At 40.4% G+C, this 15,409-nt stretch overlaps 1 protein-coding gene across 1 annotated transcript in view; it reads right to left on the reverse strand.

Annotated features, from left to right (window-relative positions):
- Nucleotides 1-12,177: 12,177 nt before the first annotated feature.
- Nucleotides 12,178-15,409, reverse strand: part of PROS1 (protein S) — a 65,423-nt gene continuing 62,191 nt past the window's right edge. Inside the window, exon 15 of the mRNA XM_061434657.1 lies at nt 12,178-12,659. Within this exon, the coding sequence (XP_061290641.1) occupies nt 12,499-12,659 (161 nt within the window). The 3' untranslated portion in view covers nt 12,178-12,498. The remainder of the gene's footprint in view (nt 12,660-15,409) is intronic.

Consider the following 15,409-nt stretch of genomic DNA (forward strand, 5'->3'; position numbering starts at 1 on the left):
TAAAGAGCTGCTAAAATGAGAAGAGGATTTTTATAACAACATTAATAGACCTATTCTAAAAACTAGTTAAGCCGGGCATATTTAAATCCCCATACACACCATTTCTCTCCACCCAGCTCATACACTTACTCCTACTCTAACATCAGCTTTATATTTTTATAGAATAATTACTGAGGTCAGATATTCTCAAGCCAAAAGACATTTTAAGTCAAAACTTGGGGGATATGGTGACAGCATAAAACCTATAAATATGACTCTACTGCCTGAATGTCTGTTGATTTACCCTATACTTTCTCCTCCCAAATCAAAACTTTTACGAAAGCTACAGAACTGTTATGAATTGAACTGTGCTCTCCCAAAATTCCTGCGTTTCTATAATCTCAGAATCTTCCCTTATTTGGAGGCAGGATCTTTACAGAAGTAATTAAGTTAAAACGGGGTCATTAGAGTGGGACCTGACCCAGTATGACTGTTGTCCTTAGAAGACAGGGAAATTTGGAGGCAGATGTGTAAGAAGGGAAACAAGAAGGTACAGAGGAGAGAGATGGTTATCTACAAGCCAGAGAGAGAGGCCTGGAGCAGCTCGTCTCCTCCTTGCCCTTAGCAGGAACCAAACCAGCCAACACTGCCATCTGGCTTTTTACCATCCATGCCAGGCTGTTGAAAGCACCAGGGGCAGGTGCACAGTGCCCCCTCAATGCAGTGCCTGGAGAGCTTCTTTTATTCCTTATGTTCCCAGCTGGCATTTTCTTTGGCATTGGTTTGATTGCTCTAACTCAGAGGCAGAATTCAGCAACAGAGGTTTGCAGAGTTAGACCTTGTAGGATATCAGTGTCCACCATGTTCTCTGGTTTGGGGCATTCTCATGTGGGAGAATGCCTGATTGTCATTATCAAAGGGACTGTCCTTCCTGATTGTTTGCCCTTGGTAACCATCGATGGCACTGGAGGCGGGGTGCAGAAGACGTCTGAGGGTGACTGTGTATTAGACTACATTCGGCTTTAGTGTCCGCAGAATCATCACCTTTTGTTTATTTCTGGTGGGGGGCAGCATATAGTGAGCGTAACAGGAGGCCTCCAATTGCCTCCGGTGGCCCTCACCTGGAGGCAGTCTTGGTCTGTATTATAATATGCTCAGACTATGGGCGACACCCACCCCTAACAGGACTGTAGCCCTGAGGCCGCTACTGGAGCAGGCCAGAGCAACGGGATGCTAGGGGCAGGTGAGACAGGTCTGAACTATTCAGGTTTTAAGACTTTCCCTGGGCTGACCAACACAGTGTTGGGTTATCAGTCTTTCTGTTCAGTTGGGGACCTGGAGCAATGAAGTCAAACCACATTTGCTTCTGGGTTACTTTTACCAGACCATTCATAGCTGATTAGGACAGACTATTGGCTCCCTTAGCTCCCTCTGTCTCAGGATTTTCCTCTAGCCTGTGCCCATTCTTGAAATTTTTGTTTCCCCACATCAGCAATGGACTGCCCAACATCCTAAATGTCCTGTCCCACACCTGGATTCAGTGCGGATATCTGCATCCCATACCAGGTGCTGGTTGTGGACTGGTGTATCTCAGCTTCCACCCCTGAAGCGAATGTGGCCTGACCAAGGCCTGCAAAGACAGGGACATAGATGGTCTGCCTATCTCCTTCCCAACTCCCTAAGAATTTGTTGTGTCTCCTCTATATATTTTCAGGGCTTCCCAGGTGGTGCTAGTGATAAAGAACCTGCAGAAGACATAAGAGACCTGCATTCAATCCCTGGGTTGGGAAGATCCCCTGGAGGAGGGCATGGCAACCCATTCTGGCATTCTTTCCTGGAGAATCCCATGGACAGGGGAGCCTGGCAGGCTACAGTCCATAGGGTCACAAAGAGTAGGACACAACTGAAGCGACTTAGAAGGAAGGCACACTATATATTTTCAGGACTCCACATGACCAGGAGTTCCCTCTCATTAACCAAGCCTCCCTGCAGGATAGAGTAATCCAACTGTAAGGGAATGAGTCCCTGACTGCCCTCCCCACAGCACCATGCAGGTGCTGCTGGAGGGCAGAGTGTGTTTGGTGATGATGTTCATTTTCTCTGCCTCCTGCTGGGTCAAAGAAATGCCATCACCCTCTGGATCCCGCAGCCACGCCAACCAGCCTGGATGCTTTCCCTGGCCTTTTGCTGGAACTTGGCAGCTGTATCAATAAGCTCAGAGAGAAAATATTTTCTTATCATGAATGTTTCTTGAGTTAGGAGCTGCCCCACTGGCTTGGGTCACTATTGCTGTGTTTTTCCTTTCTTTTATATCAGGGGTCAGACAGGGCATTGGAGATTTCTTCCATCTCACTATTACCACAGCACCCCCCTCTGCACTCTCCTAATTTTCCCAGGGATTCAGCCTCTTAGGGTCCTAATCAGGCTTTGTCACAAGGAAAGACCTTGACTCATGGCAGTTTGCATCCTCCAAGCTTTGCAAAACACGCACTACGGTTTCCACCTTCATATCCTGTTGTTCCACCTTGTCTGCCAGTGCAAAGTAAGCAGGGCAGTGGACACCCACACGTCCTTCTCTAACCTCAGCTCTTCCAATTCTCTAATGAGCTTCAGCCTCCGGTTGGGCATTGGTATCCAGTGACTTGCCCGCAGTAGAGACCAGCCCACTGTGGCAGCCATGCGTTTGCTTTCTCTGCTGCAGGACACTCTGCACAGTTCCTCAAACAAGCGCATTAGACCAGCTGGTGTTTTCAAGGACATCTGTCCACAAGCATCCTAAGACCACTCCCACTCTCCCATATGGAGGTCAACGGCTAATCCAGAATTTCCTCCAAAGAAGCTCTTTCCCAGCACTCAGTTCTTGGGTCTCCTGGCTAGCTTGCCAACTGTTAGCTAGAAACTTCCTTGGGAGGGAGTAACCCAGGTGAAATCTGAAACTGGCCCCATATGTGGAGGGCAGGGAGAAACCAAAGAAATTGGCAGGCTACTCTCAATTGGCAGATGGGAGGTTTAATGAGCTGTCTTGGGCAGCTGCAAGACAAGTGGATTTCTGCACCCACCTGCCAGAATCTTAAAAGTTTTGGAAAAGGCCTCAACTGGGTTCAATCACACCTACCGTCCAGATAGTCTAAACAGCACATTGGTCTCTCAAGGCTGCATTCTTGAAAATGGCTCCTACCGAGGGAACAGTGGAGAGTGTATATTTTAAGCACATGGGACGTGGGGAGGAAACTTCAATTGCCCAGGTCCAACTCTCAGATCAAACGGGGGTCACGTCCTCTTGATTATCTCATCCACCAATATGTCACTCTATGCTTTCATAACAAAAGCATCTGTAGAAAGCACAGAGTTTTGTTTATTTTTCCCCAATTTTAGAATATTTGTGCTTAGTAGAGATAACCTAAAGTAATTTAGTTTCCAATTGCAGCTTTGTCAATGGCAGATTTGAGATAATTGTTCATATCTACATGTCAAAATCTTTGAAATCTGGTTGTTGGGTTCCATTAAGTTTTTTTTTAATGACAGTTTTGACATAAATGTAGTCCAGTTCATCTAGAAATCCATGTAGTTATATCCATGCAAGAGTACTTGTTTATATTCCAAACTTCTGATATAACCAAATTGAACAATAAAATCAGAAAATGTGATAATTTGCAAAAGAACTACATAAGTTTTACCAAAACTCTCTAAACTCATATAAATTCAAGAGAAAATTTGATGTTTCAATCCAAAAGGGGTTGTCTTTAGAACATTTTTAAGAGCCATAACAAGCACAGCATGAAACTTGTAGAAGAGTTTGCCTCAGCAGATCCACTGCCAAAGCAATATTTTCCTAATAATGGAAGAAGATTTAGAAAAAGAGTTATCTGCCAGTGTGTGTTTTCTGCCAAAAATGTGGTTTGTTTTAGAACCATACACATTTTCAGGCTTTTATTTTCTGTATGAAAAGTACACTTAAAGTGAGTTCTTTTATACAACCATTATTTTTCAAAAGGTATAAAAAGTATATTACATACTAGAATAAGTTACTTTTCCTATAGTAGAAGAGGGACTTTTTTTGGTATGTTGTTAATAAAATCTTTTTTATCAAAAACATGGCAAAATAAGTCACATTTTAAAAATGGGTTGTACGATATAGCTTTTACTAAAGGACTAAAATAAGAACACTCCTGAGAAATAGCAGGTGATTTTATTTCCTGGTGGGTATGTACAAGGGGTTACCAGGACCTCTTCTTTGAGGTGGCCTGGACTCTCATGCCCATCCCATCCACCGCGCTTCCTGGGAGATGCCTATCTCTGTGAGGCACCTTAGAATCACCTACAGAGTCAAAACTCTCTGTTGCCCAGATTGCACACCAAACCAGTTAAACGAGAATCCTAAGCGGAGGCTGGAGGGTGTAGCAGGGGTAGAGGAGAGGACATGAGTGGTCAGTGTGGTTAAAGGTCCACGGGTAGACACAAGAATGGACTTGTGGACACTGCCAGGGAAGGAGAGGGTGGGATGAACTGAGAGTAGCCTTACAGATACACACTACCATAAGCAAAAGAAATAGCTAGTGAGAAGCCGCTGTATAGCACAGGGAGCTCAGTTCGGTGCTCTGTGATTACTAAAGGGGTGGGATGGGGGGTGGGGTGGGAGGGAGGGAAGTCCAAGAGGGAGAGGATATACATATACTTACAGCTGATTCACACTGCTGTATAGCAGAAACTAACAGAACACTGTAAAGCAATTATACTCCAATTAAATATTTTTTAAAATAAAATAAAAGCCCACAGGTGATTTTACTATGCAGCTGGCTTGAGAATCACTAGCTTAATGTACGAAGAAGGCAATGGCACCCCACTCCAGTACTCTTGCCTGGAAAATCCCATGGACGGAGAAGCCTGGTAGGCTGCAGTCCATGGGGTCGCTAAGAGTCAACATGTCTGAGCGACTTCACTTTCACTTTTCACTTTCATGCATTGGAGAAGGAAATGGCAACCCACTCCAGTGTTCTTGCCTGGAGAATCCCAGGCATGGGGGAGCCTGGAGGGCTGACGTCTATGGGGTCGCACAGAGTCGGACACGACTGAAGTGACTTAGCAGCAGTTTAATGTAAGCCCACTTTGCCTGCACACCATTGTTGACTGTATATTTAGCACTTAACCCAGGCTTTCTTTATGCTTGGCTCATCTTCCTTTGTGCTACCCAATTATTTTTCTCTAAATTTACCTGGTCTTTTCTTCTCTCTTTTTTTTTTTTTTCTCTTTCCCTTTGTTCTCCCTAACCTTTTCTTCTTTCACCTTTTCTTTTAAATTTCTTCTTCATTATCTCTCTTTTTAATCTCTCTGTAGATCTCAACTTATTACCTACTTTGATCTGTGTGTACAGGGAAGAAGATATTTCTTTTTGTATTTTTCCCCTATCTACCTTACCCTCTTCACCCACTATCTTTTTGTACTCTTTGCTTCATCTCTTTCCTCTCCTTTATTCTTTATCTTGTATCTTTTCAAATGTTTCACCGAATCTCTGCTTTCATTTCCTTTGTATCTTTTCTCATTTTCTCTTTGTTGTCTTGTTCTCCCCTACTTGTCTTGTTCACATACACACATACACACCCCTGTTCCTCTCTATCCTTTTCTCCTATTCCTATTTTTCTCATTTTTGTTTTTGCTTTATATCTGTGTGCACATGCTTGCATGCATGTGTGTGAGTGTGTGTGTGTTTAAGTGTGTACGTACACATTCACATGCACATGGGAGAAATAAGAATGGGGAAGAAGGTGCATGAGGTTACAGTGGTACTCAAAGGCTGGACTTACGGCTTGTTACTCTGGTTATCCATGGGAATCCTGATTTAGTTGCCAGGGATGGGGCCAGGGAATCTAATAAGCATTTTTGGGTTTGAGATCCACTGGTTTAAAGATGAAAGTCCTTGAAAGCTTAGGATTAAATATATGTACTTCTAGCAATGATTGACAGGAAAAATCTTTTGGGTGTTGAGAATGATAGTGAAACAAGATCTCTGTGTGAGACATCATCTGAAACACTGCGGGGAATAGGACTTGGAGGCAGAGAAACTAATGAAAAGTTCTATCTTACTGGGCCTAATTCAAAATAGCACCTCACTAGTTTTCCATTTCAAATCCATTTCTGCCTCCTCATAACCCCCTGCAAACGTTTCTTTCTCTGGTGCAGCTCTTACCAATCTTGGGCTCATATTTGAATTACTTCTCCATTTGTCTGGTATCCCCTAAACTGTAAGTATATTGACAACAGGAGTAGGGCACTTTCTCCACTTTTTCCTAGGACAGTATCCAGCCTAGAGTTCTAATTACTGTAGTTCCTTGGTATCTGAGGAAGACCAGTTCCAAAAGCTCCCTACAGATATCAAAATCCACGGATGCTCAAGTCCCTTATATAAAGTAACATCATATTTGCACACATCCTCCCGTATACTTTAAATAACTTCCAGACTACTTTTATTTAGATTAGTGCAAAAGTAGTTATGGTTTTACATTTTTTAACTTTACCATTTATACTGGAATACAGTCTTAAATAAATGTGGTTATGTTATATATCATTTTAATGTGCATTTCTTGCTTTATATTCTTTTTGCTATGACGTGTTATTTGCTGTTTATATATATTTTAGACTATAGAAATTATGTTAGACAAAAAGCAAATTCAAGCGATTTTTTGTTCAAGTTCAAAATGCATCATAAGGCAACAGAGATAACTCGCAACATCAGCAATGCATTTAGCCCAGGAGCTGCTAATGAACATACAGTGCAGTGGTGGTTCCAGATGTTTCCCAAAGGAGATGAGAACGTTGAAGATGAGGAGTGCAGTGGCCAGCCATCAGAATTGACAATGGCCAATTGAGAGTAATCATTGAAGCCAATCCCTTTACAACTACACAAGAAGTTGCTGAAGAATTCAACATTGAACATTCTACAGTCCTTTGCCATTTGAAGAAGTTGGAAAGGTGAAAAAGCTCGATAAGTGGATGCCTCATGAACGACCACAAATCAAAAACATTGTCATTTTGAAGGGTCGGTCTTCTCTTTCTGTACGCAACAACAAACCATTTTTTGTGCAAAGAAAAGTGGATTTTATATGACAATTGGTGATGACCAGCTCAGTGGTTGGACAAAGAAAAAGCTCCAAAGCACTTTCCAAAGCCAAACTTGCACCAAAGAAAGGTCATGATCAGTGTTCGTGGTATGCTGCCCGTCTGATCCACTACAGCTTTCTGAATCCCAGCGAAATCATTACATCTGACAAGTATGCTCGGCAAATTGACGAGGCGCAGAAAACTGCAATGTCTGCAGCCTGTGTTGGTTAACAGAAAGGGCCCAATGCTTCTCCATGACAATGCCCAACTGCACGTTGCACAATCAATGCTTCAGAAGTTGAACGAATTTCGCCCCACCTGCCATATTCACCTGACCTCTCACCAAATGACAACCTCTCACTTCTTCAAGCATCTCAACAACTTCTTGCAGGGAAAAGGCTTCCACAATCAGCAGTAGGCAAAAAATGCTTTCCAAGAGTTCATCAAATCTGAAGCATGGATTTTTACGCTACAGGAATAAACAAATTTATTTCTCTTTGGCAAAAATGTGTTGATTGAAATGGTTCCTATTTTGACTAATAAAGATGTGTGTGAGCCTAGTTATAACGATTGAAAATTCACAGTCCGAAACCGCAGTTACTTCTGTACCAACCTAATAGTACCTGATACAATATAAATACTATGTAAATAGTTACCCAGTGTGTGGCAAATTCAAGTTTTGCTTTTGGGAGCTTTCTGGAATAAGTTTTTCCCCAAATATTTTCCATCCGTGGCTGATTGAATCTGCCTACGCAGAACCTACAGAGGGTCCACTGTAGGTCAGTTTTCAGAGTCATTATCAGCATTTGTTTAACTGAATTAAATAACATACATTTGTCTTAAAACCGTTAAGCTGATATTATTACCAACTAAGACTCTACGGACACAGCAGGTTATATGTACAGTTAGAGACAGAATTTTTTCACTGCAACAATATAACATTCACTATATAACAATATAACATTTCTCTACCTAGTTATTTACTAACATATATTATGATGGGATAACTAGTTAAGAATATTGGTGAAATATAAACTTTTGAATTTGGCTGCAGACTCTTGAGTCAGACATCCTGGGTTTGAATCTCAGCTTGCCAACCTGCTACATATATAAAGAAGTCTGAGACTGCCTATTTTTCAGAACAGCCAGCTCTTAATTTCTTTGGCTACCTTATACGTGCCAAGTTGGCTCAGGAAGATACTCTCACCTCTGAAGGCTCCAGCCTCAGCTCCAGTGTCCAAAATGCTTTGTTTAAACTTTTATATTCATTGCATTTTATTTATTTTATATTTATTGTTTATATTTAAATAAGTAAGGTGTTTATTTTTGTGAACCACAGATAATAATGTTAGATCCTTCCTACATCAGCTAGATACTGTCCCCATCTTCCTTTTCTTCAAATCAGTTTAGAGAAATAATCAGAGTTAAACAAGTGGTTCTTCCATCTAGAGACAAGTTACAGAATGAGACTTCAGACTCCACCATTTAAAACTTGAGCAAGAAAGATGATTTCTCACTAGTAAAGTTCAAACTTTGTCACATTATTCTCTCACAGAATTAGGATTCTTTTTGGAAAGGGCTTCTTGTGGGAAGTAGGTCAGCAAAGACTGAGTCAGTAAGTTCTCTGGATGCTATTCTTATCTACAAGGTAATTGCAGATCCAAAGTACTGACGAAGTAGTAGACTGTGGCTCGGGAAATGTCTCCCAGCCTTAATGCCCTGCTACTTGTTTCAAACTACTCTAAACTCAGTTCCCCTCTATTTCTGATCCTCTTTGCTTCACATACCTTGGTTCAATAATCGGTTTTGATAATCTGGCCTCATAGGATGCTGTTCCATGTAGTTGCTCCTCACCTTCACACTCTGTAAACATGACTGCAAGATAACCATGGGCTGAGCTGGACGCAAGCCCACCACTGGATGAACCTCTGACCAATGCCTCTTCTACAGGAGAAGACCTAATTTTCAAATATAAGTTCTCTGTGAAAGCTAGAAGCCTGTTATGGCAAGTAACCCATGTGCAAGATCACTGTCAAATCAGTTTTATTTGTAAGAAACAAACTACTCCTATATAGGAATAATGATTCAGTTTCATTGCTTCAATTTCTGAGACAATCTAAAAGGACTGCTCAAGGAACACGAGTTTGAGGTCTACCATGGGCCTGGTGGCTCAGGCAGTAAAGAATCTGCCTGCAATGCAAGAGATCCAGGTTCAGTCCCTGGGTTGGAGAAGGGGATGGCTATCCACTCCAGTACTCTTGCCTGGAAATCCCATGGACAGAGGAACCTGGCGGGCTACAGTCCATGAGGTTGCAAAGAGCTGGATTACAACTGAGAGATGAACACTTTAACTTTCAGGGGCCTATTGAGTACTGTCACTTTCTATTCAGTTGAAATTAACTCTTTAGACATTTTACCATCTTCAGTTTCACATGCACAGACTAGGTGCTTGATGAATGTTTGTTGATGAACAAATTAGATTTTTACAACACTTGTCCTTGGAGTTTCCAGAGTCCCTGTCTTCTCCCAAGCTCATACTATCAGTAACAATATCAGGACATCTGAAGTGAAATTATTTTAAATAATAGTCTTCTACACTGACCATAGAGATTAAAGGTCTAAGGGATTTCTAAAAGAAATAAAGGCAATTATTAAACACACTTTTGAAAAAAGTCCTCTATCCAGCAATAACACCACTTCCAGAATGAAAAATAAAAAATTTGAAATACGTTATAAAAGTCACATATGAGATTTGAATTACACATATGAGAGTGAGACTTGAATTACAATTTCCAACAGGAGAAAAAGGTGAATAACTCTATTCTCACAAATTAACCATTATTTCACTGATATGCAATCCATCTCTGCAAATGGTAAGGTGTATGGGACTTTGTAATGACCCTGTCACTTAGATTTTCTCATGATACACAGCTCAAAAAGCACCAAATATCCTATTTGTCCTTCATGAAACCACTGTTCTCTACCACTCTTTAAGAGTCTGTGTATCCTGGTAAAGATTAAGATCAAAGATCCAGACCCTTTCTCTTTCTAAGCCATTGTTTAAGTGCATCTCAGAGATAGATATTGTTTATAAATGAGTCTCTGGAACCTCTGTGAAGATCACTGCATGTTGGAAAGTTTCTGTTTTTCGTGGGAAAAGTGAAATTGACCCCCATAGCTACCCTTGTATCTGGGCATGATTAAATGAGAATTAGAGAACTCCTTCTGAAAGAAAATTCATTTTTTCCTTTCTTCTTTTTTAAGAATTTCCATTTACTTCCAGTTTTACTACTTCCTTACTTATTTACACCATTGTAATTATCAATAGTTGCTCACTGAAATTCACCATCCACTATGCATGGTGGTAGCCAGGGGAGAAATTACACCCAGTAAAATGATCTAGCACAATTTCTGGAATGTGTCAAACACTCAGCATGTTACTTTTGCTTCTCTTTCCTTTCTGAGCTCCAGTCCACAACTCAACCATAACTACTAATCAAATATTACAGCTTCATTTGTCTATCTTAAAGAACTACTGTGCTGCATGAGAGCTACATGAATATTATGTAATTTTATGTTCTCTTCAAAGATTTGACAGAATATAGATATTATTAATATAAAATTTCAAAATATCACCAGTTAATTATATATTACATAATGTAAAATGTCTATAGTGGAAAAAAGTTTACTTTCTAAACCTGTCAGTGAAACACCTAATACATACCCAATGTGAATGGTAGGTTTGAGAAGAATAAAACTGCTACTTGAAATGCATTAACAGTAAATATATAAATCTTACCTCCTTACTTTAAAGCTAGGATATTAGACAGACACAGTATAAACTGTGTCCCTCTGTGGTTTATCCTTTCATTAAAATTTGTTGTAGTTTTCATAGCTCCTTTTATTCTTCAACAATCACATTCTGGGATTGTACTCTGGTAATTAAGGTTTGATTCAGGGAAAACCAGAAACGTGTTTCATATTATTCATTCTCTCATTTGTTCTTTCCATCATTAGGTTCTGCCTTTCCTCATCTACACTTGTGTGACTCACACAGCCAGATTTAAGGAATGTACCCACGCCAGGTTTCTACACCCATTCCAACACAATATATTAGCCTCATAAAATCCAGTCACTAACCAGCAAAATTCATGTGCTGCTCTTATGAAAATCTGTCCCACTCATTATGTAATTCAGTAATAGCCCACTCATTATCTAATTCAAATGTGAAAACAGGTGAAAGAAAGATGAAGTCAAAGCTGTTGACGGACTGTTTTTGGAATAAAGCTTTAAGGCCTTCCGCTCAATTCACACTTAACAATTCACACTTAACTCTTCTGCTTTCATTACGAAAAAATGAAAACAAAGTATCTCCTCTGATCAACAGTGTCAGCAGCAAAACCCATTAACAGTTCCTGGGATATAAAAACAGAATCTGGGTAATAAAATAAAGTCTAACCTTTTTCTTTTCCTTTGTGCTTAAGTTTCACTTGTTCCCGTTTCACTTGTTCACAAGGGACTGCTTAGAGGGGGCACATACAGCAGCCTCATGCATGGCCCTTCAGATCAGGGTTCCTCCTGTGAGCTGGCTGTGCCAGCACCTCGGGTAAGGGGCCTGTGTGCAGAAACACCAGGCAGGACCCTCAGTTCAAGATGGCAGAGGTGGTGGGCCCTGTGCAGAGACACTTCGCTCCACACTGTGTTCTGGAGCATGAGCAGCAAAGCTGTCTGCTCTGCCAGAACTCCACCCCCTCCCACCGCATCCCACCCTCCTCCCACTTTACCTAGGAGATACCTGTAAAGCCGCCTGGCCCACAGCCTGTCAGAAGAGCTTGTACTCTAGGGCTGGAACTCCCACCTCTCATTCTCTGATCCAAGGATAACTTTCCTTTGCTTCTGAAGAACCAAACTCGGTCTCCTATTGGTTCGAGTTACACCAGGCAGAAGGTCCCTTATTTGAAGACTGACTTGGGAGGACTGGTAACAATGGAATTTAGTCACAGGTACTTTTGTTTGGATTCTAACAAAGGTTTAACTTCCTTGACTCCTCCCCACGCCCCCCCCCACCCACACACACAAACAAAACAGATATTTAAACCATAGTTCATGATGATAAAATTAAACTTTACTTTTACAAACATAAAAAAAGAAGAAATGTCATTTGTCACAAAAATTTCAAATTAAAATTTTTTATAGGTTTCATTAATTTCTAGACAGCAACAGAGGTAAGAACATTTTTAATATGATTCATATCACAAGAGAATATTGTTTTCTTGAAAAAGGACCTTTTTAAAATTCCAGGAAAGTTAAAGTACCACAAAATAATCAAGATATGCACATTGTAGGTAAAATTCTTCAGCTATTATTGAAACATAAGTATAATTACACACAGGAAAAAGGTATTATCAGCAGAGAAAAAATGCCTTAAGTATGCTTTGTCTTCTGCCAAACTGATGGACACGAGTGAGCTCTAATATCATTATGTTTAGAAATGGCTTCATCCAAATCCACCTGTACACCATTAATGTTCACTTCCATACAGCCTTGATAAAAGGCATTCACTGGTGTGGCACTGAATGGAACATCTGTTAAAACAGAATATTAAAATATTAGCCCAAGACTTTTAGCATCTTACTTGCTTATAGTTAGAGGAATTATTCAGACTGCTCATTTTCAATTAAATTCTAATCCTAAAGGAAGAGTCAATAATGTAATTCTGTTCAATAAGTTCATATTAGGTGACTTCTGTGTTATAAGGTGTTGTGTTTGGTACTGAATTCAGCAGAGCTTGTGTTCCTCTGATTTTGTAAAAGTTCCAGCCAAACCTCAAATAAATAAACACGCTTTAGAAAGAGTAGAAAATAACATATTCTTACTTGTGGTGTTCTATTTTATTTTCTCCTTAAATCCGAGCAATAGGTTAAGCATTATTAAGACTTTTTTTCAACTCAAAATTATAGCTATTTGGAAATCTTTTTTAAATGCCATGATAAATATGTCAATTTTATAATTGCTGGAATATAAGTAGATTTCTGTATTTTCCAAAGAAATAGTGTCTTGCTGAGCATACAGTAGCAGGTCATAATAGGGAATTCACTGTTGTGTAATGTTTGGTGTTCTGAAAAATAACAGTTTTAATAATACTTCAGTGAACAGGGCCTCAAGGCTTTCCTATACTTTTACTCTCCTTATCAAACTCAATATTTAGGCAACATCCTTGGATTCCTGAGAACTATGGTTCATCTTCAAAACAGCCATCTCTCTACTTGCTTCCTCTTTTCTTGGCATCTCATCTCCACAAACTTTAATTCCTAAAGGATATTATTCAGCTCTTATTCTTCCTCCTCAGTACCTTATTCAAATATATACTATATGCTTATATATATATATACTTCAAATTTCCCACTTCTAACTTGCCAATGTAGTGAATAAATCCATATTTTTCAATGGGCTCATCATTTGTTAAGAAATGGTTTCAAGTCTGGCTAACTATCATAGACTACATCATTGTTATAAATATGCCTGGAATCATCTATTTCACCTGATTTTTAATTCATAATATGTGATTTAACATGTCTCTTTTGCATATGAATTAAGAAATTATCCATTCCCTAGTTCACACTCTTCAGTTCAGTTCAGTTGCTCAGTCGTATCCAACTCTTTGCAATCCCATGAACTGCAGCATGCCAGGCCTCCCTGTCCATCACCAACTCCCAGAGTTCACCCAAACCCATGTCCATTGAGTAGGTGATGCCATCAAACCATCTCATCCTCTGTCGTCCCCTTCTCCTCCTGCCCTCAATCTTTCCCAGCATCAGGGTCTTTTCCAATGGGTCAGCTCTTCGCATGAGGTGGCCAAAGTATTGAAGTTTCAGCTTCAACATCAGTCCTTCCAATGAACACCCAGGACTGATTGATCTCCTTTAGGATGGACTGGTTGGATCTCCTTGCAGTCCAAGGGACTCTCAAGAGTCTTCTCCAACACCACAGTTCAAAAGCATCAATTCTTCAGCACTCAGCTTTCTTTATAGTCCAACTCTCACATTCATACACGACTACTGGAAAAACCATAGCCTTGACTAGACGGACCTTTGTTAACAAAGTAATGTCTCTGCTTTTTAATATGCTGTCTGCTGCTGCTGCTGCTGCTAAGTCGCTTCAGTTGTGTCTGACTCTGTGCGACCCCATAGACGGCAGCCCACCAGGCTTCCCGGTCCCTGGGATTCTCCAGGCAAGAACATTGGAGTGGGTTGCCATTTCCTTCTCCAGTGCATGAAAGTGAAAAGTGAAAGTGAAGTTGCTCAGTTGTGTCCGACTCTTCGCGACCCCATAGACTGCAGCCTACCAGGCTCCTCTGTCCATGGGATTTTCTAGGCAAAAGTACTGGAGTGGGGTGCCATTGCCTTCTCCGAATATGCTGTCTAGGTTGGTCATAACTTTCCTTCGAAGGAGTAAGCATCTTTTAATTTCATGGCTGCAGTCACCATCTGCAGTGATTTTGGAGCCCCAAAAATAAAGCCTGACACTGTTTCCCCATCTATTTGCCATGAAGTGATGGGACCAGATGCCATGATCTTAGTTTTCTGAATGTTGAGCTTTTAGCCAACTTTTTCACTCTCCTCTTGCACTTTGATCAAAAGGCTCTTTAGCTCTTCTTCACTTTTAGCCATAAGGGTGGTGTCATCTGCATATCTGAGGTTATTGATATTTCTCCCGGCAATCTTGATTCCAGCTTGTGCTTCTTCCAGCCCAGCGTTTCTCATGACGTACTCTGCATATAAGTTAAATAAGCAGGGTGACAATATACAGCCTTGACGTACTCCTTTTCCTATTTGGGACCAATCTGTTGTTCCATGTCCAGTTCTAACTGTTGCTTCCTGACCTGGGTACAGGTTTCTCAAGAGGCAGGTCAGGTGGTCTGGTATTCCCATCTCTTTCAGAATTTTCCACAGTTTATTGTGATCCACACAGTCAAAGGCTTTGGCATAGGTAATAAAGCAGAAATAGATGTTTTTCTGGAGCTCTCTTACTTTTTCGTTCACACTCTTAATGTCTCAATTTCAACTTCTCCTCAATTTTTCCTCATGCTTTCTAAACACATCTTGCTTAAAATTAGTCCTCAGTGCTGTTGACAAAGTCCTGGAACCACAGAAATTCTGACATTTTTAGTTTTTCTGAACTCTTTCAATGTTTGTTTGATTTCCTAAAATTACATTCAACTAATTTGTGAATAAGGTAGTAGGTGGATTTCAATGTATTTAGAATTTATTCATTTGAACCATAATTATACTTCCTAATAATTAACCACATTAATGTAACTATGCATGTATGCCTA

Source organism: Bos javanicus, chromosome 1 (genome assembly GCF_032452875.1).
Source record: "Bos javanicus breed banteng chromosome 1, ARS-OSU_banteng_1.0, whole genome shotgun sequence".
NCBI lineage: Eukaryota > Metazoa > Chordata > Mammalia > Artiodactyla > Bovidae > Bos > Bos javanicus.